Source organism: Mesitornis unicolor, unplaced genomic scaffold (assembly GCF_000695765.1).
Source record: "Mesitornis unicolor isolate BGI_N332 unplaced genomic scaffold, ASM69576v1 scaffold7745, whole genome shotgun sequence".
Taxonomy (NCBI): Eukaryota; Metazoa; Chordata; class Aves; order Mesitornithiformes; family Mesitornithidae; genus Mesitornis; species Mesitornis unicolor.
In genome coordinates, this window is record NW_010186125.1 from 45300 (window position 1) to 70508 (window position 25209).

Below are 25209 nucleotides of genomic sequence, written 5' to 3' on the forward strand. Positions count from 1 at the left end.
TAGGCATTATATTAATTCTTAATGTCTAAGACTAAGATGTATCAAATATGTACATGTATGATCTGATAGGTGTGTTCTTAACCCCTTCCTTACCTTGATGTTTCTATTTTGCATATTTATATGTTGCAGATGTTTCTGTAGTTGTAAACTGAGGCACGGCTTCATCTGCTGCACACTCTAAAGGTTTGTTTTTTAACTACTTGAAAGTGGCTTCTCCATGAAGACTATCAAAAATACTCAGCAGAAGGGACCCTTTTCCATCTCCAAATGGATGCTGTTGATTAATCTGCAGAAAATCAGTGTCCAAGTCCCTTACACTTCAACTTGGCTGTAGCTAGTCTCCCACAGAACTTCTCCATCACTACCCCTGCCTCGTGGGGTCGTACCTGGGTGCAGTCACCACCTCTAGATTCTCTGCACTAATAGTTATACTGAGAATGTAGCAGAGCAGCAGTGAGCCAGTGCTGCCCTCCTGCAGGTCAGTGGAGGTATGATGGAGCTTCAGAGGCAAGATACACAGCAAGCCCCTAAATTGCTGTATAGGCCACTCACAGGCTGCAGGCTGCAAAAACGCAACAGGGTACCGGACACAAAGGGTAACTTTGCCAACTCAGAAATCTGTGTCATTTCTGGCCTGTCTTCAGAGTATGCAAATCACAGCATATACACCTGTTAATATTTATTTGTCCTAAATATTAGCACCTGGCTACCCTGAGGAAACTCCCCCTTGCTCATTTTAATGCTACACGAGCTTTATGGAGAAAAGCAAATCAACAGGCAAGCATTGAGACCTGGCTGACACATTAAGCAACTCTCAGGTAGTCTCTGAAAACCCAGCCTGCATGATGTTGATAAGCCACATTTTCAGGGGTTGCTAAATACGGATGACTCATTTGTTCATGTGGAATAGACTTGCTGGCAATCGTGCAGACCAGGCAATCAGGAATGACAAGCATTTCTGGGTATCCAAGAAGAAATCCCTTTTGGTGTCAGAGATAAACCGCACTTCAAACTTCTTTCTCTAAGTGAAGTCAGAACCAACGGGTCTAACTCACAGATATGTAAGGGCTGACTGCCCACAGCCCGGCCTGGCTGGTCTGAACCAGCAGGAAATAACCCTACTGCAGATGCTCATGGTTATATAGGCAGTATATACTTAGTTGCCAGCTGGCCTATAGAATGGGAAATGAAAACAGCTACGCCCAGCTTGTATTCTGTGTGTGACTCTCTCAGCTTGGCTTATAGAGGGCTAGTGTGAACCATGAACTGCAGAACTTCATGAACCTACAGCCATCTACAAATCTCCTTTCATCAGGATGTAAAGGTTATTACAGCTACATGATCGAATATTTCAGAAATAAAAACTGTCAGTTTGTAATCAGTTTAAAAATGAGGCATACTCTTCAAACTCAATATACTTCCTTCAAGTCCCAGGCAACTAGGCCACAAAAAATAAACAATCTTTCTTTTACTGCCTTTGCTTTAGTACAGAAACATGGCAGTGCTTCAGATACTTACAACAGTGCACACTGCAGTTGTATCACTTTAAGTTTTCAAGGAAAAATCGAGGCCTGGTGTCAAATGGGGGAAATAACCTGACACCAGACAATAGAAACAACTCAAGTACTTAACACTTTTTGACCTTGGTTTTCAGGGACAGACCTGCTCCCAGACCTCTGTGTGTGCCAGTGCGCTCTGAAGAGGAGAAAGGCAGCCATCAGGATGAGGCAACATTAGGGAGTACCTAAAAACCGGATGCATTCAAGTCCATAGGGCTGTGGTGGGACCCACCCAGAGCTGTTGAAACATCTGGTCAATGTGATTATGAGATAGTTAACTATCATCCATGAAGAAAAAATCACATTTATCATGGGAGGGCCTTGATGACTGGAAAAAGGCTGATGTACCCTACTCACTGCTGTAACTTTGAATAAAAGGAAGACACAGGGTAATGGAGGCTAGTTCACTTCCACTGCAGTCCCTGGAGGGATGAAGGAGCATCCATTGAAATTCAGTCCTAAATATTCATGCTAAATACTTGCAGGACAAAGGAATAGCAAACATAGATTTGTCACAGGCACATCACATGGTTGACCACTTGATGGTTATGCATTTCACCACTGATAGCAATGCAGATGAGGGGAAGGATGCACATCCGGGCTTCAGACACCTCCTCCCACACCAGTCTCCTTCAGAAGCTGAGGTATGTGGGCTGGAGGAATGGACCACCAGGCTAAGAGCAGCAATCCAACTGGTGGTCAGCAGGTAACAGGCAAAGTATACCACAGGGACAATACCAAGGCCATAAGGGTTCAACCTCCTCCTAGTAACAGAAAATGTGAACAAGGGACAGTAGCCACACAATATGGCTTGGGAAAAACTTGACTGGAACAAAGTACCCAAAGAGTCTGTGTAATCTCCATCCTTCTAAATTTTCTAAGACTTGACTAGAAAACAAAACATAGTTGGCCTGGTCTGGTATTGCTCATATTCCTACTTTGTACGTGAGATTAGACTAGATGGAGGAATGAAGAGGATCTTCAGAGTCCCTTACACCAACATGTCTATGAATTGGTGTAACTGATTTAATTCCCGTCAGTAAAAATATTGGTATCTCAATGGAGCTTCCTTTAGTATGCAAAAGACGTGCATTTATCCTTTCATTGATTAGCTTCATTCCCGAGCCTCTCCAGGGAGCTTTGCACTCTTGGCACAAGCATCTGCTGTACACGTGAAAACCTGTGACTTGTTCTCAGCCCAGTCAGTTGACTGCATCATTCTGCTCCTGGGCACAAGGAAGGCACCTTTTTCTCCTCAGTATGCCATGACTAAATTTATTGTGGGGAAAAATGTTTGATCAGCAAATCCTTCTTTGCACTTGAACCACGGAACAGTATCTGCAGTGACACACTAACATATGCAGTAGAAGAAACTTTTGTATTCTCTGCTTAGAAATGTAGCTTCAAAAAACTCAATTCCAACTTGAAGGATCTCGTATCTTCATCATTATTCTTCAGAAAAATATTAATGTAAATAAGGTTTTCAGGCAGTTACCTCACTCTGAGAAGCTCTAATGATTAAGAGCCAAAGCATTTAGCAGAGGAACAGAGGTTCCAGAACATCTGTTGGGGGTCTATCCATAATACTATCACGCATCCAACTTTCTACAAAACAAACAACTTCCATCTCCAAATGGATTTGGATGTCCTTTACCTTTCCATTTACTCATTGCCAGTTAAAGATCACATTTAGGGCTTGCTGTTGCTATTCCACCGAACAGCTGCTGTTAGTTTCTGGCTGACAGTATAGAGCAGCTTCTTGGAAGGCCAATGTTCTGTACAAGCGTGGCAGAAATGGAACAGGCAACCACAATTAAATCACACTGTAAAAGAGAGGGGAGGAGAATCCTTGCAATACAGCCTTGTGAGGAATTACTGGTCACGTTAGCTCTGCAAATCTATCCCTGCCCTAATTAAGCTGCATTTTCACTGTAAAGCAGGCAAGCTGTCAATCACAGGGAAGTGAAATCTGCTTTCAAGTAACTGCCAGATACAGCTAAAAGCACAGTCATGCTTAGAACAGAAACCTTTAAGAGCAACGGGGCTTGAGGAACCATGTTTGGGCAGGGCTTGAACTAGCATTAAAATACCAACTCCTCATATAGCAAAACCTAAGGGTTTTTTGTTGCTGGGTTTTATTTTAATTTGCAATCCCATGTAGAGCGTTAATTTCACATTCACATCAAGTATCTTACATTTTTCATTTTGACATCACTACAATGTGTACACTACTGGTGAAGAACAGAATTTGGGGATCATGGAAGTCAGGACCTCATGACAGTCCATCCAGTCTATTCCTGCTATTTCTGTTCCAGAGCAGGCCAAGGGGTTGATAACTTGCTGCAAGAGCAGCCGCCCCACCAGCTGCCATCTCCACAACCTCTCTCATTACAGGCAGAACAGGGCTCACAGAGAATGGGGGGAAAAAAATGGCTAAAACAATCACAATTTGTCCAATGGAGGGAATGGCTCCCATTCCTGCACACATTTTAAGTCACCCTGCCTGACAGTGAATGGCCACCCCTATTGTTTTGCAGTCAATAGGGGGTCTACAGTCTAGTTTTCAGACCAAACAGGGTTGTTGATGAGAAAACTTAAACTCAGCAGCATCTTGCTTCCACATAGCTATCTCCAGATAGGTCCCCATTCTCTTTGGAAAGGGTCTTTCACCTTATGCAGCCAAGGAAAGGTTTAGTATTTGTTTCCCCTTTAGGAAAAACAAAAAAAAAGGTCAAAACATGATACACCTGGCATTTTACCAGTGGAAGGCTCAGTTAAAAGAAAAACCAGCTTTGCGGTTGTTAGTGATATTAGAAAGCAAGTCATGCTGTAGCTTGGGGCTCTTGCCCCATTGCTATTTCTTGACTTTTGAGTTTAGTGCAAGACTTTTTCAGCCAGGGGCAAAATAACAACTAATGTAGGGGCCAGATTCTGAACAGTGTAACTGGGCTCCTTCAACTCACTTTGTGATCTGCCTGTGCTGGATCAACAGTCAGGCTGTGCTGTAACATTTGATCCATCAGGAGACTATATTTTCAGATTTGCAGTTAGGATTTGCTGTCGAACTACAAAGACCATATTAGTCCTTAAGGAATTAGAATCTCCAGCCTATGCCAATAAACAAACCTAATGGAAGCTGAAGCATGAGCAACCACCCCCACAGGCAGGCATCCAAACACAAGCCTTAATACAAGGCATTCTACACCAGCAGTATTACAAGGTCTTCTAGGAATCAAAAAAGTCCTACATATCACCTTTCAGACATGGCACACAAGCTCCGATGAGCAGGAAAGAATCTACCTGCAGTGGTAGGAGGGTTCAAGAAATTTTGCCATTTCTCAGCATCCACACTTCAATAGCAAGCCCACCTCTTACAAAAAGCCAGTGAATTCTGCTCTTTGCCCATAGACAGCTGCATAACTTCCCTCCCCCCCTTTATCATTACTTAAATGGCAGGGATTCAACTACAGCAGGAACCCACCGAACAGATTCAATAGCAACTCTTCCAGATCAGACCTGGGGAAGAGTGGATGAATTGCACAGGGACTTGCACAAGCAATAGTAGAACAAGTTTTAGGGGAAATCTTGCTTCTTTGGTTCTTATGCCTAATTTCAAACAGGCCCTTTTCCAAAACTTCTTGTCCTTACATTGTTAATAGACATGCAGAATGGCTAATAGATGTAGTAAGCACAAAGAACACACAATGCAGAATACTCTCCTTAGATAAAACCTACATCAACTGTTTTAAGCTATATGCTGGTTTGCATGCAAGAAGATATCTGATCACCACTCCTAAAAAGAAACCAATGCTTTTCCTTTAATGAAGTGTCTTTTTAAAGTCATTTTTGACAGGCAATTTTTTTCAGCAATTGAGCAATATTCCACAGTATGAGAAGCAGCAAAAGCATTTTATTTGCTGTGTAATTGTAATAAGAAATATAATTGGTAAAAAAAACAACACACAAGTCCACACAGAAAGGAAAGCTTAATAAAAACAAAAGTGCACTGGAGAGGTGGTGGTGATGAAGAGTTAGCAAAGGTTTTTTTAAAAAGTTTTCCAAAGTTCTGGAGAAAAAAAAACTTTTTGGCCACTAGAGATGGTAATAAATATTCCTACTAATTTGCATCAGAGTGTCCTCCTCCACTGCTGCTGGACTGCTAGCTTCAAATCACTTAAATGTGTTGTAGAGTGTGAGAAGGGAACTAAACACAAGATCACTCTCTGTTCGCATTAGATAACAGCTTCCATGCAACTGTTCTGCACATGCAAAGGCATAAAACTTACTCAGCAAACACAGCAACTTCAAGTCATATCAATGCTTCACTTTAATTCCTGTATTTTCAAAAAGGTGGTAAAAGTACTTTTTTTTTTTAAACAATAACATGCTTCTCCTCCTTCAAACAGAAGGTATTTTTATCTTTGAAAGAGAATGATTTTTTTTGACATTGAAATGACCAGACATCTTTGATTCATGAAAATTAACAAGTGTGTTTCTGAAGCAAGAAGTTGCCACACCACTTATTTGTAAACATTATACCCACAACAGTAAGTAAATACATCAAAACCCCACACTTCCACCTTAAAATAAATCACAAAGCTTTGACATGAAATACATAAAAAGTTTATTATGTATGTACCCCATTTTGTTATCTGGAGGAGAAAAAATTCGGAGGCAACAGTTTGGTGCAGTACAGAGAAGCAAAGCAATATACAGTAGCTGCACACAGCTTGATTGGTTTCAGATCACAACTAAATACTCTTACTATGACCGTTAGTACAGAAATGTTCTGTAATTAGAAAAAATGAGAAGTATTACTCTCATGCTGTACAGTCTCAGGTTTATTGGTTAGAAAAGAACTGATTGAGTGTGAATCTTTCATAACAGAACCTTTCACATCAACTTGCTTGGCTGTTGCCTCTGGAATGTTCAGCACAAAGGTTAAGCTCCAGACATAATTTAAGTGCTTTTCATGTGCAAACTGTTACTGGCTAAAGCTTTCAAAGTACATTTAATTACAGATATGAACACCCTGTAAAGATATGAGGATATGATAGCAGACCCAGAGGCCAATACAGATTCTTTAAGAGAGAAATGCTATGTTCCACTGCAGCAGTTCTAGTCCCTGATTAGGTCCTTCCAAAGAGACGGCTTATTTCAATTGTAGGAGATAGACCACTCTTTGACAGAAGCATCATGGGATGTTGTTACTAGAGTATGTTCATCCAACCATGCCAAACCACTTACGTGATGTAGTCTGTGAGCATCTGTAAGGCAGTGAGAAATAACAGAAAAGAATTAGGAGGGCTAGGCTGACAAAATAACTTCAGCACATATTCCAAATGTGATTTTTCAGATGCATTAAATACTAGTAGTGCATTTTAAAAGTGACTACAAAACAATGGAAAGAGATTTCTAGCTGTTGTAGCTAGATAGAGATTAACATAAAAGCTACATTAGTATGGGAACATTCAAAGTCGTATGTCTGCCTGTAATTAGGTTCTAGAAAGCAGGTATTGTGTTGTATTTCAAGAACTACCAGCAACTTTCAAAAGATTCCGAAGGAAACATACCTGGTATCTTGACTCTGGTCTCTGGATCACTTACGGTCCAAACATACACCATCATGTCCATGCCTCCAGAAGCAAAGTGTTCATTGTCTGGTGACCAGGCAATACAAACAATTTTTGCATGGTGTCCATAAAAGACATTATATTCCTATTTGAAAGTTAGAGATACAGTGTTATTTCATTAGTTTAAGCTGCTTCAGGAAATCACTGGCTTTTAATATTCAAACTTTTTGTAAAAAATGCTTAGACTTTTTCCACGCAAGTTGGATCTGTAAACTGCATATGCACCAAGTCACTTCTTGCTTAGAGGCTTTTAAAAGAATATGTTTCTAAAAAGGAAATTCTTTCAATTTTTACTTAGAAAATGAAATGTTTTTGTGGAATGCCATCCTGTATTTTTTTTCTTCAGTTTCAGTCAAAGCTTAATGACTTCACAGGCTGATACACATATTAATTGTTTGGCTGAAAAGCAGAAATGGCCCATTTTTTGGTTCTTGGTTAAAATACACTAGATCAAAGGGACACAGTAAGATACACTGCCCTAATGTATCCCTTTTACTGTGCAGTTTTACCATAGAACTGTGTGCCATAGCCAGAAAAGTTTTATTGCCAAATGTGCTTTATTTACTTCATAAGATTTTATTGTACTGCATGACTCTTATCAAGTTGAGTCTGCATTTTTTTCCATTTTATAAAAATGTACACACCTTCTCTAGCAGGCATGCAAGTAATTTAGGGATATTTTTCCCTCCTTTAAAAAAAAAAAACCCAACACACTAAGCACACACATTCAGCTGACCCAGATAAGGAACCTGCATACTTTGTAATCTTTTGTATTTAACTCCTGCTAGCCTGTGGAAATCAAACTCCTCCCCATTTAACTATATGTTTGTTATTAGATGGTTTTCAGTGTTTTCCCAGTAGCCACCATTTCCTCACCCAATCTTATGATTTCGAGGCTTGACATAGTGTTACTTTTCACAGCTGCCTAACACAAAGTATCAGGTAAACAGAGTCACAGAAACACCACATATACATCAATGATTAACTAGGTCTCACCAGCTACACTATTTCACTACAACAGATTTAGACATGAGATGCCAGTCAATTTGTTTTTAAACAAACAAAACTTCTGCTACAATTCTTACCGCATAGCCATCGGTGACACTAAAGACAGTGACAACTTTGTTTGCATCACAGACTGCAAGAAAGGCACCATCGTGAGAATACGCCAAGTCAGTAACAGGACCTTTAGCTTCCAAAGATTTATCATCACTTTTCAAAGAGGTTCCTTGGATTGAATACAAACGGACATTCCCATCCTGCAAATTAACAGTGAAGGGAGAGGGATAAATATGACTTTACAACAGAGAGGAAGACTTACTGAGCTTCTGGAACTTTTTGCATCAATTCTGTCTGGTAGTGCTTATACTAAGAGACCCAGTTTCTAGAACTTACCTACTTTAAGCATACACTGGGTAAAAACAAATTGACAGTTTAAAAATGGCAAATACAAGATAAAAAAAATGAAATAGACATTAGGTCATGATGGTGGGAGAACCTGGGGAACGAAAGCCCAGGAATACCAGTTACACATGGCTTACTTGTCACAATACTGTTGTTGTTACAAACTGCCACCTACTACTTCTCAACACAACATACCTACTAATGTAAAATGCTTCCATTCGAAGTAATAGTCTTAAGAAGCGCAACCTTACCACTCCTCCCACTGCTGCTGTACCTCCTCCGGGGTGAATAGCTACAGCTTCTGGCTCATAGCCAAGGTCATCGATTGCAAAACATTTTTTCTTATCTTTCATCAAGACAATCTGTAAATAGAAAACCAGAAACTACTACGACCCTTCTTCAAAGTATCTAACAGAAAACAATGACTAAGGTACATTGCTCAGTCATAAGTAGAATTCACTCTGATTACTCAGAAGTTTACTATATTCTGGTCTTAAGGGAATAGATGCTTCCCCCCTTGCCCCAATGAAAGAAATGCCTATGTGCAGTGGCTAACTAATCTGCGGTACTGGAGTACTTATGAGCTCTAAATTAGGTAGTGCAGGGCCATACTTTACTGCCCTCAGCTTCACCTCATTTGGTTTGAACACAAAACATGGACAAACCAGTGTTTTTTGTAATGCTTACTCCTTTCCTGGTTCACTGTTAAAGGAATGCAGACAGGCTGAAATTAGTAGCAAGTTAATACTGCAATGTTACATTTTAATGGCTCCGTCCTACCCAGTTCTACATTATGAACAACTGGAACTGTAACTCGCATGGAAAACGGGTTTGGACACCACCACCGACAGTCCCAAACATAAAACCAGCATCCATACAAAAGGCTTAAATCATTACAAGCTAATCTTACTTTGATAAAAGATAACAAATTTTCTTACAGGTCACAACAGTACTTGAGAGAATAAAGATACCTTTCCTGCATTACTCTTTCTGATTTACACCTCTGTCCTTTATTTTTTTTTGGCTCACCCTCTCCAAAAACAGGAGAAATACAGGGAAAGGAAACAGAACCAATGAACTTGAAGTAGCAACACAGAAGCTTCATGAGCTCTTTACAGTCAATACTCGAGAGATTTTATTTAAGATGCACTTTTATCCAACAGTCAAGACAGGCCTGTTTGGTGTTCTGTTCAGCTAAGCAAAACATGGCTCTTTTTGCCCTTTTATCAATTTAGACTGGTGTAACCTTCCAGCACAAAGCTGTGTTGATAGTAACAAATTCAGATGCATCCACAAAAAGGACCACATGAAATTAAAGTCTATGCATTAAGACTGCTGAATTGTTACAAGATGCAGAACGGCAAGTGAATCAAGTATTCTATTTGATTATGTTCACCACAGCTCTCATTAAAAAAATTCTGTAGATGCGATCCTACATTAAATAATTTTGTCAGAAACCATTATGTTACCATATAGAGCATTAGTGACACAAAAACTGTGTTGATAATCCACGAGTTAATACTTACTTGTCCAATGCACAGAACTACAGTATAACCACCAGGACCCACAGCTAAACACTTTGGTTGAACATCCATTTTCACAGCATCCTGGCCACTGGAGGAAGATTGGCAATGTGGAGAAGCAGGAAGGACAAAGCAAAAGAAGTTATTCCATGCCTACCATTATTTAAAATGGCCTGTTCAAATGATCACCCACTAACGATCAAAAATATGCATAACTTAAAGATTCATTTTCTTTTCTTCTAAATAACCTGCAAAGTTTCTGTTTACTGTTCAGAGCACTGATCAGGTAGTATACCTTCAAAGTGAAAGTCAGTGCTACTAGAGTCTATAATTTTTTAATTAACTAGGTGATATCAATAAGAGTCTATTAAGTTTTTTGTTTCAACTGTGGTTTCCATGAAGAAATATCCATGTCCCATCCCCCCCAACCATGTTTATTACCACTATTCCTGGGTATTTATGAATCAAAAACCCTTCACCCTTCCCACAGTCCCCTAACTAAGCCACCGAGTACAAGGCAGATCTCTATCTAACCCGTGGAAGTGATGAGACAAACAGAAAGAGTCTCAGATGCATTTCTTGTTGTCACAGAAATGTGCAAGGTTGGTACAGAGTAATTCCTACAGTTTCCATGGTAACTTAAAACCTGAATAAATTGCAGCATAAAATCCTTTACCACTTAAATAAACAAAACTCTTGCTGTAAAATAATAAGGGCTGCTATAGTACAATAAAAGACAGCATTTTAACTAACCTGTAGTCCCTCTTGCTAAGGTTGGTATAGCGCACAGTGTCATCCATACTGCAGGTGACCAGCTGATCCATTTCATCCACTGCCATTCTAGAAACCTGGTTTGTATGGCCTTTCCCAGAAAAGCCATCATTCTCTCCAGTTTCAGAATCCCAGTAATGTGCATAACAGAATTAAGGAACATTTGGAGATACTGGTGCAGTCACATACAGCATCATAAAAAGTGAAGTAACTGACAGAATATCTAAGGCTAGAAGGGACCTCTTGAGATTGTTTAGTCCAAACCCCTGCTCAAGTAAGTGCCAGCTATGGCAAGCTGCCCATTCAGGTGGGTTGTGAATACCTCCAAGGATGAGGACTCTACAGTCTCCTTGTTCAACCTGTATCAGTGTTCAACAAAACTCACAGCCTCACAGTACCTATTAAATGAAACTCTGATGTTCTGTAATGAGCTTAATGGCCTACCATAAACAGTAGCAAATACTGGAACAATTAGCATTAGGTTTGAGAAAAGGAAATACTTCTTAAAGAATTATAGTTAGGAGTCCTGCAACATCATCTTTCCCTGGTCTTATATGTTAATATAACTTTGAACTATTAACACTACACTACAGCTTTTCAAAGAAATGGGTCCTTTATTTATAGCGTTTTATGCCTCTGTGACACCATTTTAATGCATCATGGAAAGCAGGATGGAGGACTGTAATTTTATTTATAGGCTTCAGAATGCTGAAGAAAAGCCAACAGTTTTCTAGCTGCAAACATCCCAGCTTCATCCTTTAACATGCCCTCCAGGAACGAGGCTGCATTCCCAGTGTTTTGCTCCAGAAACCAAAAGGACTGAAATAGAGCCTCAAAAGAAGTACGCATTCCCTTTAGTGAGAAAGGCTGATGACATTTGGGGTACTAAATAAATAAAACAATCAATGCGTCATAGAACTTCAATAACACACCTTAATACAGCTGGGAGAAACACAACTGTAAAGAGAAATGTATGTTTACGGGTCAGAGAGAGATCAACAAGAGTTTCTTTTTCTTGTCCTGAACATCTAAAACACAAGATTCATGACTTCTAGCACATGCTAAGATCTACCCATCTACTGCATGTAACAGAAAGAGACAGCAACACATATTTTGCATGCCCGACAGAACATGTGGAAAATTACAAGAGGTGAATTTATATATTTACTTGCTCCTCCATACTAACAATCTGCCTACCACAAAGAAGCAACAAGTGGAAATTAAGAACTGGCTTATATTTAGCAGGCTGGTTTAAGGGCAATCAATAAAATAAGCAAGTTTGAGGGAATGCAAAATATACTGTTTCAGACATAAAATATTAATTTTTGTCCAATAAACCTAACTTTTTCTGTTTGGTAAAGCTTTAATTTTTTTCCTCCTAATGAGCACTCAGACTATAAAGCTGCAACAAATATCATTATCATTCAAAGGATATTAATATGACCATCATTACTTCCAGAGTAAATATAGGACTTTCCACCATTTTTATGCACTGTAAGACACTGAATTGATTTACTATGGCCCTGTGAATGAGACAAATAATTATTGATGGGCAATTTTTCATCTTAACACATACATAAATCAAACCTATTTGAGAAGAACTACAGGCTATTCAGAAGACATCATCTAATTTTATTCACAAGCATTAAAAATCACCCAGAATACAAATCACTAATGAATGGTGCCATCATTTAACTGTTGCAGCATTGCTATTGCCATTTACCGCTCCTCAAAAAGGAATAGTCACTGTGAATATCATTATTAGCCTGCTGGGTCAAAATACTGTCCTGGCCTTTTCAAAGTGAACTTTTCAGGTACTTTATGATTCAGGGAAGAGGACTAAATATGGTCATGTACCCACAGCAACTGACAGAATTATAGAAGCAATAGCAAGAATCTGGGACAGCTGTTTCTAGTTCATGTAAAAATGTAAGTTCCCATGAGAGTGCTGTGTAAGCGAACTCTTTGATTCCTAAAATTAAAGCTTGATTACACAGTAACCCTAGTCACCTTGTTCAAATACACTAGCTCTGGTAGAATGCGACACCCCTAGTAGTTTTCAAGCTATGCTGTATTTCTTTTCTCACCTCAAGAATACTTAAAAGCTGCTACGAAAGACAAGTTGATAACTGTAATTGAAACCAAAGCCAGTCTGTGTATTTGCACAGAGCACACTGTCATGTATATAACATTTTAACTCCTTAATTCCTGTGACTTGCAAGAGGCAGTCACACATAGCTTGTATAGCAATGCTATATTTAACAAAACCATTTTTTAAGTTATATTCCATTTAAACAGCTTCAACCAACAAGTCATTTATTGCAGAAACTGGTGTAACAACAGAAGTTTAACCTACCTTTATAACACGTAAAGGCTTATTTGGATTGTTCTTGTCCAAATAATTGATATAGCCAGACAGGGAGATAGTCAGTAAGTGGTCTTTCTGCCACAGGCAGCCCAGCTGCTGATCCAGCACATTTGATCCCATGTTAAAAGTACTGACAATCGAATTAGCACCAACATCCCAGATTTTAGCAGTCTTATCGCCAGACGCAGAAAGCAACTGACTACTGTCAGGGCTCCAACTAATCTGTAAAAACAAGTGTCACCACATGATAGTAAATGCATTTATTATCGAAAGACTTCACAGTCCATGAAGTTTGTAATTAAATACTTCAGACCATTTGTACAAATGAATTAATACTTACAGCATAAATACCTCCATCATGAGCTTTGCCTCCACCAAGAGCACAGACTTTCTCTCCAGTCTTCCCATCATAGAGAAAAATCTTAAAAGAGAGCACACAGACATATAACTAACAGGGTAAAGCAGTAACAGAAAAAAAACAAGAAGAACTGAAACACTGTTACTTGTACTGCACAGATCATTACTTTGTTACATGGCAGGCTTGCAGGTTTATCAAACACTGGATTTTCAAAGAGGAGACACCTATTCGTGCATTTAATACTTAAGACTAAACAAATGAGATTACAATTGTAAATAATCACAGTAAGCTACTTTGTATTTTGGATCCCAACATTTGAAATTTTGGAAGATGTTACATTTTTGATTCCTGCAGCTGCCCTCATCAGCAGAGAAGCCACGTGGAGCTGGGTTGCTATCTATGAGTTTGGTATTTCAGACAGGCTTCTCAGGATCATAACAATGACACACATATTCCAAACGTCTAGTATGTTCTTGCCAAAATAATCCGCAAGAGAGGTAATATGCTAGGGAGATGGAATGGGGAAAAAAGCTGAGTGAGAACAGTTTGACTGAAGTCAGCTGTTACAGCTTTTAAGTATCCTCCTATAAGTTTAAGTCAGTCATTTCTTGGCATGACAAGAGAAGCTATGTGGATTTTACAATACTAATCCTACTCCAAAACGCACAAAAAAATCTTATGCTAAAATCACTGCAAAAAGAGTTCCTTGTTTTTTACCTGGCCATCTGCACTAGCTGTAGCAAATCTGTTCCCATCAGGAGAAAACCTCACACAGTTCACAAACCGCGTATGGTCCTGTAGTAGAAAAGTTAGAATCACCACACAAAAGAACAGACCTTTTACATAGCAAATAATCCAGTAACAATGAAGTTCTTTCACATGAGAGCCATAAATTAGCTGTGCTGAAGATGCCTGCTGTAGAGAATTGCTACAGAGCATCTACCTGAAGAGGATGATGGGGATCAAGAACAGTCCAGGGAAGAAACTGTGACATCAATACTGATGTAGTTCAAACAACTTCACACAATACCACATGAGCAATTACTCGATTTCAGGGATAGGTAAAAAAACCCCCTCAGCTGCAGCCTAGATGCAAACATGGGATTCTTCCCCTCTGGTCACTAAATTCTTCTGCAACGTTCTCCAGATTTTGACTCTTTCTTCATTGTGCAACTAAGTTTTTATACACAAAAGAGTAATTTAACATTCTTACTATAAAAAACACAAGCATGAAGAATAAATTATTTTACTGGAATTACATTTCTGGGAGACTGCATTAGTGGCAACTCTGTGAAGTAACCAGGCAATACTGATGTATGCTCCCTAAATAGACTATTTACAAACAGGAGACTATTCAAACCATGCTAACTAGAAAACGCATGTTAAACAGGGAAGCACCACAATGAGGGCAAAGCTTCCATGCAAAGAGACTTTGGAGTCTATTTTTAGTATTATGAAAGGCAGGTTTTAGCCTACTTTCTTTAACTACAGATTTTAACTTTTTTTTTCCTGATGATATCTCAAGCTCTAATTTGAGCCATGTAACAGCCTGTACCAGAATTCCATACATCAACTCAAATACCACTTTAAAAGGAAGACTGCATCATATACCAGTCTAAGCAGCGCTGGTAAGCAACTCAAGACTTCAGAGTTCCAAAAGAACCAGCTTAGCAAAATGCAAGTATCAACTTAAGTTCAGCAATATATTAGGCAACTACATCACTTCATTGGATTGCAGAGCTCAAAACAATTCCTTTTCTAGAACTGGAATGGAATCCTTACTAAAGTCAGCGTATGAAGACTACTCAAGGCATATATTTAAAAAAAAATAAAAGGCCTACTACCGTGTTTTTAAAAATAAAGGAGGAACTAAACATTTACTACTGCAATAATATCCAGTATCTCTGCAACAGGTTGTTTTTGGTTTTTTTCGAGGCAAGAGACAGGTCTTCTGCCATCAGAAACAGCTGCAGAAGCCTTTGTTTTCTTATTTTCTTTGGCATCATCTAACAATGAATGTCTTAGATGTGGTGGTTCCAGGATTTGTTTCATTTACGTAAGAGATTTTAACTAGTAGAATAAGAAACAAAAAGTGAAAAGAAATGCAGAAACAGAAAACTGAACACACAAGTTACATACCCATTCCTTGCTGTAGAAATCAGTTGTTTTCAAACATCTACACTCACCCTTTCTAAGCTGCCCTGAGTTCAGATTTGATCACTCTTTAGCAGGTTGGAAAATTCCATTCACACCACTGCATTTCTTGAACTAAGCACCTTGGAGAGTATTAAGAAATTCTGTGCATGTCTGCACCAGGAATCAGAGCTCAGAAAGCATCAGAGCCAATGAAACATCCTACTTCTTCAGTTATGGAAGATTAAGAGCACTCCCCCCCTTCCCCCCTAAAAGGGGAAAAAAAAAATCAGAAAGAGTGCTTTTGGTTTTCTTCTTAACCAATCATTTATTCAAGTTTTCTTGGCCTGAAACAAGCCTTCGGTTATACTCAAATATAGGTTCAAGAAGGCCACTTGACACCAACTATGCCTAAAAAGGGAAAGCTAAGAACTTCTGTTAAAACAGCTAGTTCTGACAAGAACTGCAAGCCTGCTGGAAAGCTTTAGTCAACTTGCTGCACAGTTTAACAGAGCCACAACTGAACTTAAACTCACACTTAATGTAAACTTGAACTTGAATGGCGGTCCCTCAAAGAAAGCAGCACAGTTGTCGTCACTGCCAGTTGCCAGACGATATGGTCTTGTTTGTTTAATGTCCACGCTATTGATCACTTTGTTGTGCCCAGTAATCTCGCCAACAGAAGAGCCACTATCCCACAGGAACACTGCTCCAAATCTAGTTAGAAGAGCATACAATAACTACAATTCATGGAAGTTACATGTAGATTAACTCCTTGAGCATCCGCGAACAGCAGATTTGAGTGCACTTAAAGAAAAGAAATTAGGTCATTTTGTTAATCTCATGCAAGTGCATCATAGTTCCCTGAAGGATATTTGGGATCTTGCTGGAGAGAGAATCTAATCTTCAATAGGCAACATTTGCTGAAGGGGACAGACAAGCAAGTTTTACGTATAAACCTTCTAAAATTCAGAGATCCAAAAGATACTCTTCAGCAAGTCTGTCAGTTTACAAAAGAAAGCAGTAAGTTATTCCGTCTGCCTAGTCACTACACATAATGCAGAAAGCTAGGATAACAATGACATCGGATCATTTATTTGATTATTTAGCCTAGATGGGGTACCATCACTTTGTCAACTATTATTACTTAAAGATTTAAGGAATAAGAGTTACAGTAGCATTTCTGTCAGTTCTTACTTTAAATCACCTAAAACAAGAAAAGTCAGTATAACCAATACAGTGGGATCAAATCACCAGAGCACTGCTATTCAAAAGGGGTTCTATAGAAGCACTTGAGCAAAATTCTAGACTGAAAGTATAGCCAGTTAACAGGAAACTGGCAGATTTTTTGAAGTAGGAGAACAAATTTACATAATATCTACCCAGGGGCAGGTGGGGGTGGAGGGAGGAATGGAGGACAAAGAATCTCTCAAATACCAGGACACAATACATGATGGCAATTAAAATAATGGTGCAGGGGGCCAGGGAACAGGGCCACACTATGTTTTCCAAACCTTTAGATGTAAGACTACTTGGTCTGGACTCTGCCTTAAAGTTCTGTCAGTCTTTAAACACTAAAGGACATAAACCTGACTGTAATGGGGACCTCACTTAGACAAGGACAACTGGTTGTGATTTTATTACCATAATAAGGCCTAAAAATAGGGGTGTGGTGGTGAGGGAGAAAATTAACATACACTTTTTTCACTCTTATTGAATCATGTCCTTTCAAATTGGGAGGGGGTAAAGAGGGAGAATTATCTTGTAGTTCTCTTCCCCACTCCAAAAAAAACAAAAAAGAGTCCACCAAAAGGCATCCTGAACAGCTATCACTGAACATAATACCAACCTCTAGAAAAAAAAACCAAGACCCACACAGTTTAAAGCTGAGCAATTCTAATAAAACTATTTTCCAAGTAGTTTTACAGTTGTCAAATACTGCATAAAGAATTCTGCTGCAGAATGGCACAACTTGAAGTATAAATAGGGAACAAGCCATGATTTTCTTCTCTTTTTAAAGAATTAAAAGCTTTCTGCTAAGAATCTGCTTTGTTAGAATACAGAGGTTTACAGTATAAGTTTGTATATACACACATACACAAAAGAATTACTCACTTCTCCCTTCCTTCTCCAACCACAGCAATTCTCTTGCTGTCTTCAGTCCAGGCAAGGTCCTTTATTTTTCCTGCAAATGGCTGATACTCATACTTCAGTAGATGTTCCTTCTGTGTAGTATCCCAGATTCTCAGCTTTCCAGAGACATCTGCCATATTAAATAGAATATAACTATTGTTGTTCCAGCATGACTTGGTCACATGACTCGGGAATCTGCCAGGATACAAATTTTCAGCTACACTGAACACTTGTACTGGGAACCTATTCTCCTACCCTATTACAATCATAACAAATCACGTGATTTAGGAACACTGAAGACTGCATCCGTTTCACTGAATTATGTTTTCAACTGCATATTAAGGTTCAAGACATGCAGCGACAAATACAACACATGGAGCCAAGTCTGGCAAACAAGACACATGGAAAAAATGGCAGAGGAAGAGGGTAGGAACTCCAATGTTGTCAACTAGCATTTGCTAAGTATCTTGTGTTACAAAAAAACCAGCAAAAACCAAAATCCCCTCCTGACCAGTTACACAATGGCTTACTCACACTTCATTGGGAATTAAGCTGCCCTATGTTTACAATAAGAGAGCAATTCAGTGGACAGTGGCTGATGCACTAAACTTCATACCTCAGCTTTTTTGTACATTCAAAACAAACCTGTTTTGCATACAAACACCAGGTATAAGTAAGCATTCAAAGAGACTTCTACCCACAGAATTCAATTCATGAACACTCATTGACATTTGTGCTTCTGTACAGAAAAAGTAGTGTTGTGTGTGGATATCTGCACTACTCAGATTACCCAAAAGAATCCAACAGAGTATTTGAAAATGGTAATATCACAAGCAGCTCACATAGCACAGGTCATAATTTAAGACTTAATAAAATGAAAGCTTCCTTGGTCACTGTTTCCTCTCAGTATTACACAGCCCTAGAGCTTGCTTCTATTCAGAGTGACTATGGTGGTACAGCATTGTAACCAGAGGAACTGTTCTATACAGACAGGTTTACACATCTCTGATGAAACTCACACAGCAAATTATGTGCTTATTGGACCCTTCGTAAAAGTCACTGTTTTAGAATAAACCATGTGCTAAAATAGATACCTTTTACCTCAGCAGAATGTTTTTGAGTTCCGTTGGTGCATTTTTACAGTTTAACTTAAACATACAGCAATTCTGTATCTTTGGAACCTGATCAGGGACTCATCTTCTCCACTTCTGCTGAAAGGATAGATGCAGAATCCTTCATTTTACATAAAGAATTTGTTATTGGAGAAGAATTTTAATTGTTTGCTCCATCTACTAATAGATAGGACACATATAGCTTTAACTTTGTGTTATTTCCCATTACTACATCTATTATGACTGCAGTAAGAGAAATTACCATAAAAGCCACAAAGCATATTGCCAAAGGTCCATCTCATCAAGCACATGAAGTATTAATGCAGGCTGAATTGCTAATGCAGATTTATAGATATAGAAATGAATCTTACATGTTATACTTAGAAACAGCTTAAACAGCCTGATACTATCTTCAGACCCTATGCTTAGCAGTAGCACAAAGCTATTTATAAATGACATACACAAGTTACTTTTTAAGGGAAATATTGCAGCCTAAACTCATTTAGTCAGGTATGACAGACAACTTCTGAAAAAAAGTCAAATGAATACTTCCCTAGGAGCAAGAAGCTTCCTTAAACTGATTATGAATGAAAAACCTATTCACAGATCAGGCTATGTACCTATTACTGTTCTTTTACAGAGGACTGGAAATCTACAAGAACAAAATAGATGAGTATTCTGAGGGTTGAGTACAGCACAAACCTAGAGCACCAAGTCTGCAGAATAAGGAATGCAAACTGGATTCTAAGAAAGTATTTAATTTGACATATGGTCCACACACAGGACTGAGCCAAGAAAATCCTGGCTCTGGTTCCTTTCTTAAAAGCTTCTCCAGTACTGAAAAGATGTATTTTTAAAAACACTGTACCCTTAAAATTGCTGAGAGGGAAACTCCCATTATATCAAGACCTGTGTATGACTCGACTCCCTTTGTAAGGGGCTCATATCCAGTATCTTTTATTTTCAGATATATCCTTTTTATAAAGTTTTTATGTATTTGGGCACATTACTTGCTTCTAAAATGTTTTTAATTGACAATGGCAAGCACATTAAAAAACCAACAAACACACATCATAGATTAACTGCTTTTTTTAAAGAAATGGAAGTTATGGTATTATATTTATCAATATTCTTCAACTGTATACCAGTTCCTCTGAAAAATACATTTGAAGTAAGCTTCTACTAAAAAAGGTTTGTTTAGTTCTTTGTAAGTCATCAAAACCTGCAGCCATTCTTGCTATCAATTCAGGACATTCATGCTACAGAAATTTATGTTACCCATTCTCAACCTATTGATTCACATACATTACATGGAAACTGAGAATCAGCCTCTTTGCCTGCTAAATTTACCAAGGAAAGCTTTTTTAATTCAGGTTAAAAGTATAAGAAAAATCATGTCACGTATGGCCCAGTTTGGTCAGGAAGAATGGGGAAGAAAAAAGAAAGGAGTATACACTCTTCTAGAATCCCATGCATGCCCCAAAGTATGTAAGTTCATTAGCAAACAGAAACAAGGGTCCTGTATGTCAAGAATAACATTTCGTTCTACTGCATGTAAACAAGTAATGAATTACAACAAGATTTGTTCTCTTTAACACTTCACACTAAGTATTTAAAGTTAATTTTCAGGTTCTTTCCGATTTAAATAATAAACTTTAAAAAGACTGAGCATGTCACTAAACCCACTGTTTAGAAAAAGGCTAGAGAAAGAACTACAGAAATCACTCCCCCCTCAGGCATGTATACATACTTCCATCGAAGCATGTCACATGGACTATGTATATTCTGTACACAAATGTGCAGTGTTACTACTCTGTTTTGCAGTAAGCTTTGCATCCAGTACTTTAACAGCTCTGTCTATATATCTCATGCAGCATGCTCACTGATACTTTACCTCCAGACGCTATGTAGAATCCACTTGGAGCATACTTGGCAACTACAACCTGATGGGCATGCTCAGTGTAGATGTCAGCAATAGCAGGATTCTAGTTTAAAGGGGGAGAAAAAAAGTTACTAAGCTGTATTTCCTGGTTTTCAAAGGAATAAAATCAGACATTCAAAGATAAAATTCAGAATTTCTCCTTGCACTCCTCCTCTCACTCCTTTCCTTCCAGCTTAAGTAGAGCTATTGTCTAAAACTAAGAAGGGCAGTACACTGCAGAACACTACTGTCCAGTACCACTAAAACAACACAATTTCTAACAACGGACACAAATAAAGTATTTCCTTTAACAGTCAGGACTGCTGTGACCCTTTCTTCTCCAGTATCTGCTGAAAGGTAGGAAAATGCTCTCCAAAATAAAAGGCCAAGCATAGGCTTTCTTTTTATGGCGTTAGCCCAGGTACGGCAGTTACCCAAGTAGAATACTAAACATGAGCTGTGCATTGCAGCAAATACCCAAAAGTTCTACTATAGTTGAGTATGAAAATTAAGCATACGGTTAACCATATTGCATGGCTGTTAATCATCACCATGTACTCAAGATCAGTTAGTAACCAACGAGGTGTGCAAGGCTTGCTCTTTCTTGCAGATTGCAATCTGGTTAAAAAGCTAGTAGACTAGCACAGGAAAATACATTTTCCCTACTATCAAGAGCTGTACTGGAATTCTGAAAGAAATTCACTGCCACTCCATCATAATTTTATCTCTTCAGTCTCGAACATGTTTTCAGATGCTTCACATTTGACAATAAAACTGACTCAGTGCCTCAGTAGATCAGTAGCATTACACTACGGAGGTGCTACACAAATCAAAAAAGGATGACATCAAGGCAGAATCTGCTCTCAAATTAACTGTATAAAAAAGCCACTCCGCACATCTTCCAAATATAGTGCATACATGCTAAAAGAGTAATACACTATCCCTTAGACAAATTTTTCTATCAGTTAGCAGGTATCTTCCAGCTCCAGAAACTCAACTCATATGGTCAAAACCAAAGTCCATTTTAACTGCTATAATTAATACAGATTTATTCAACCAAACCAGAACCACCTGATGTTATGGTATGACTCAGCCATCCAATCAGGAAAAACTAACAAACCTGCTCTGTGCGAGAAAGCAGTCAGTCTCCTGCTTGCAAGAGTTTTTGCTGTTGCAGTACTGTTACATCTCAGGAGACAGAATACAGCTTACTCATGCAAGCAGCAGTTCTTTTTCATTCAACATAGCTTGAGTGCATTATAGCCCTACTTAAGTCACAATCATCTGCATTTACAGCATGCATGTCACTCTCCATTTTGTGTGCAACTGGATTTTATCTAAACAAGACAAGATAATGTTTTCTCCACACTACAGCTGCATCACTTAGAAGTTCAGGGAGCTCAAAACCCCTCACACTTTGCTAGTTATGGCATACATCAGCAGCTACTATTTTACAGCAAGAATCTCCAAAAGTCCAGGAAGAGACTGGACTTTGACTAACTTAAGGGGTTAAACAAATAAACAGAGTCTCAAATTTAAAATACAGTAAACAGACTCAGGAAACCAAGTGATACATTAGAGCTACCAATTTAAATGCTGTTTATTTCTGCTTGTAAAGTCAGTTTTTTTAACTTGTGTGTCTTTCATATCACGACCCCAAAAAAATTCACTTCTAAAGAGATTTTAGAATAAGAATCCATTGTTAGCTGGGATAAATGCAGTACCTAATACCAGATTCAACAAGAACAGTGAGTTTATGTGGGTTATTTCAAACACTGAAACCAGAGCCACATATGAAAGTGAGCAGTTGAAGTTCCAAGTTTCAAAGTAGGTTTAGATTCGTTAAGACGATAAAATATTAATGGGGTATGAAACCTTACAAATATCACTAGTCCTTCTGACTTACAGTGCTATTCTAGTACTGTTCCAGTACTTTTTCTCAGTCTCTAGCTCAGCTCAAAGATTAAGCATTAACCCTGAACATTATATTCATCACCACTAATAAGCTAATACTAGATAGCTTTAGACTTAGGAGAAAAGAGATCACTACCTTTTAACTACCTGTTCTTTAAATTAAGAGTACAACTATCACATTGAAGAACTGTTCATAGAGAGATGGACCTCCCAGCATTTAATTTGGTTTTTGCAAACTATTACAGAGATGTCTATATGATTAAGAGAAGGCATGGCTCTCTGCTAAGAGTGGACACAATTCCACGTCGAGTTACGAATGCACTGCAGCATTCTCCAACACAAAAGCCATAGCACAGGCTTTGGTCACTTTGTGTCACTGCTACGATACATTCTGTAGTTGTCTGCAGAGCATCACCTTTCAATTATTAACAGTAGCAGGCTGTCTTCTTGCCAGTTAGGTAAGTTTGCTTATCGGCATGAATTATACCATAAAACTGAAGGTTTTATGACTTCCATTCTCAACTTCCCTTGAGAGTTTAAACAGCCTGAATTTGAATTCCCACAATCCCACCTTGACACACACGCTGCGTTCTGACCCATGCTGGGACTAACATTTGCACTGGACAAATCTTCAGTGAGCTGATTCAGGAAGATAAAAGCAAATGTTTTTCTCCCAATTTAACTCCCCAAGTAGGGTCAGATGAGCACTAATGACAGCGCAAAGGAGGAGGTCACAATCTATAACATGGACAAAAACTGTAATGTAAGCAGAGTGGCTTTTCTCTCTTCTCTCATCACACTGTGCCATTACAGTATTTAATTTGACCTTCTGGTTTCAGAAAACTGAACTTTTCTTGATACCAGGAATGAAACACTATTACGACATTATACTGAAACATATAAGCCAGAGTGCAAGCTCATTTTTGGTTTTAAGTGGATGAATTTAAGCAGTTATCTAACAAAAAAATCTGCAAATAATAAAGTTATCAGTAGCATTTCTGCTACTCTGTAACATGACAATGAAGAAATATCTGAATATAGTGGGGGTGACGAGATAAATCAGGAAAATAGCTCACAAAAATTCAGTTTACAAAGGCGATTTACAGAAGTAGCCATAAACAAATCCATTGTTGTGGAGACCTAAAAATTCCAGAGAGGTATGACCTGCTGCCCTCCCCACTGCGGGCCAAATCTGCAGTAAGAGGAAAATAAATCTAGGGGAGAATTTGACTTTCTAAAGAACAAGCATTTACTTTGAAGAAAAGTATTTTTTAAAAACCAGTAGCAAGACAGTAGCCTAGACATGTAATTCTTCCTCCATACTTCCCAAAGGGATGCCATCTTTGAAAAGAAATCATTTAAATAACTCGCTTAACATTTCTCTGGTTACCACCAGAGAAGAAAAAAAGCCCAAAACTCCACACCACTGAGAACATTAACTGGGGCATTCTAATATTTAATCAATGAGAAAACTTCCCTGTGACCAGGACTGAAAACTCAACAGACAGCTTGCCAGAGTCATGCAACTCACAATTGTTTTGATTTCTGGAGTGCAGGGGCGGGGGGGAAGCAGAAAAAGGCAGCTATGGACTAATACATTTAAAGATAAGTGTTTGCAAGTATTTGCATGCTTCTCCTATTAACTAAATGCCCAATACAGCAAAAAGGGAAGAGTTATTTATTAGACAAACATAATACTTAACTTTCTAACAGTGAGACTTAAGAAAATAAACAGGGCCAACCAGAACATACCAGTCTCTCGACTATAAATCCTATGCAAAGAGAGGGAGAGAACTGCACATTTCACTGAGATTTTCTACAGGATTTTACAGTTGCTGCCCAAGGTTTTACGCCTGAGTCATGCACCCTGCTTATTCCCCTGCTGCTGATCACAGATCTGTGACCTCAATTGAAATCATTAAGTGTGAACGAAGCACAAGCTATTGAAGGAGAGGGGTTGAGAAAAAAAATGAAACGTAGCAAAAGCTCTATACTACGAAAGAAAACAAATTAGGATACATTACATCAATGTTCCTGATGACGACACATTTTCCATTGGTGTAAAGAAAATTGTTGCCCTTAGGATCACCACCGATAATTTTGGAAACGCCTCGTTCAACCTGCGGGAGGCTGGCGAACACTTTTTCTACGGGAAAAGGAGAAGGGGGCAATAAGACGTTTAATTCCTCCCCGTTACCGGACGCCAGCCGAGCAGGCAGACGCCCTGCTGGCAGGCGCGGTCACTTGTTGCTGTCAGCAGGCTGCAAGGAACCGTCGGCTCTGCGTCCGCCTCCGGGGTGGCGGAGGGCCGCCCGGCGATCCCCCAGCCCGCGGGGCTCCCCGCTGCCGCCGCCCTCCCCACCCCGGCACGTCGCTTCTC

At 38.9% G+C, this 25209-nt stretch overlaps 1 protein-coding gene across 1 annotated transcript; it reads right to left on the reverse strand.

The window, feature by feature from the left end:
* Positions 1–5451: 5451 nt before the first annotated feature.
* On the reverse strand, positions 5452–25053 carry WDR1 (WD repeat domain 1; the record flags this gene model as incomplete). The annotated part of the gene is made up of 14 exons (XM_010185043.1): positions 5452–6826; positions 7133–7277; positions 8278–8451; positions 8848–8958; positions 10123–10210; positions 10873–11029; positions 12326–12413; positions 13247–13480; positions 13599–13679; positions 14334–14411; positions 16286–16466; positions 17865–18012; positions 20889–20979; positions 24854–25053. Coding segments are annotated over 14 exons (1886 nt in total), but the record flags the coding sequence as incomplete, so codon positions are not given.
* Between the last annotated feature and the right edge of the window lie 156 nt (positions 25054–25209).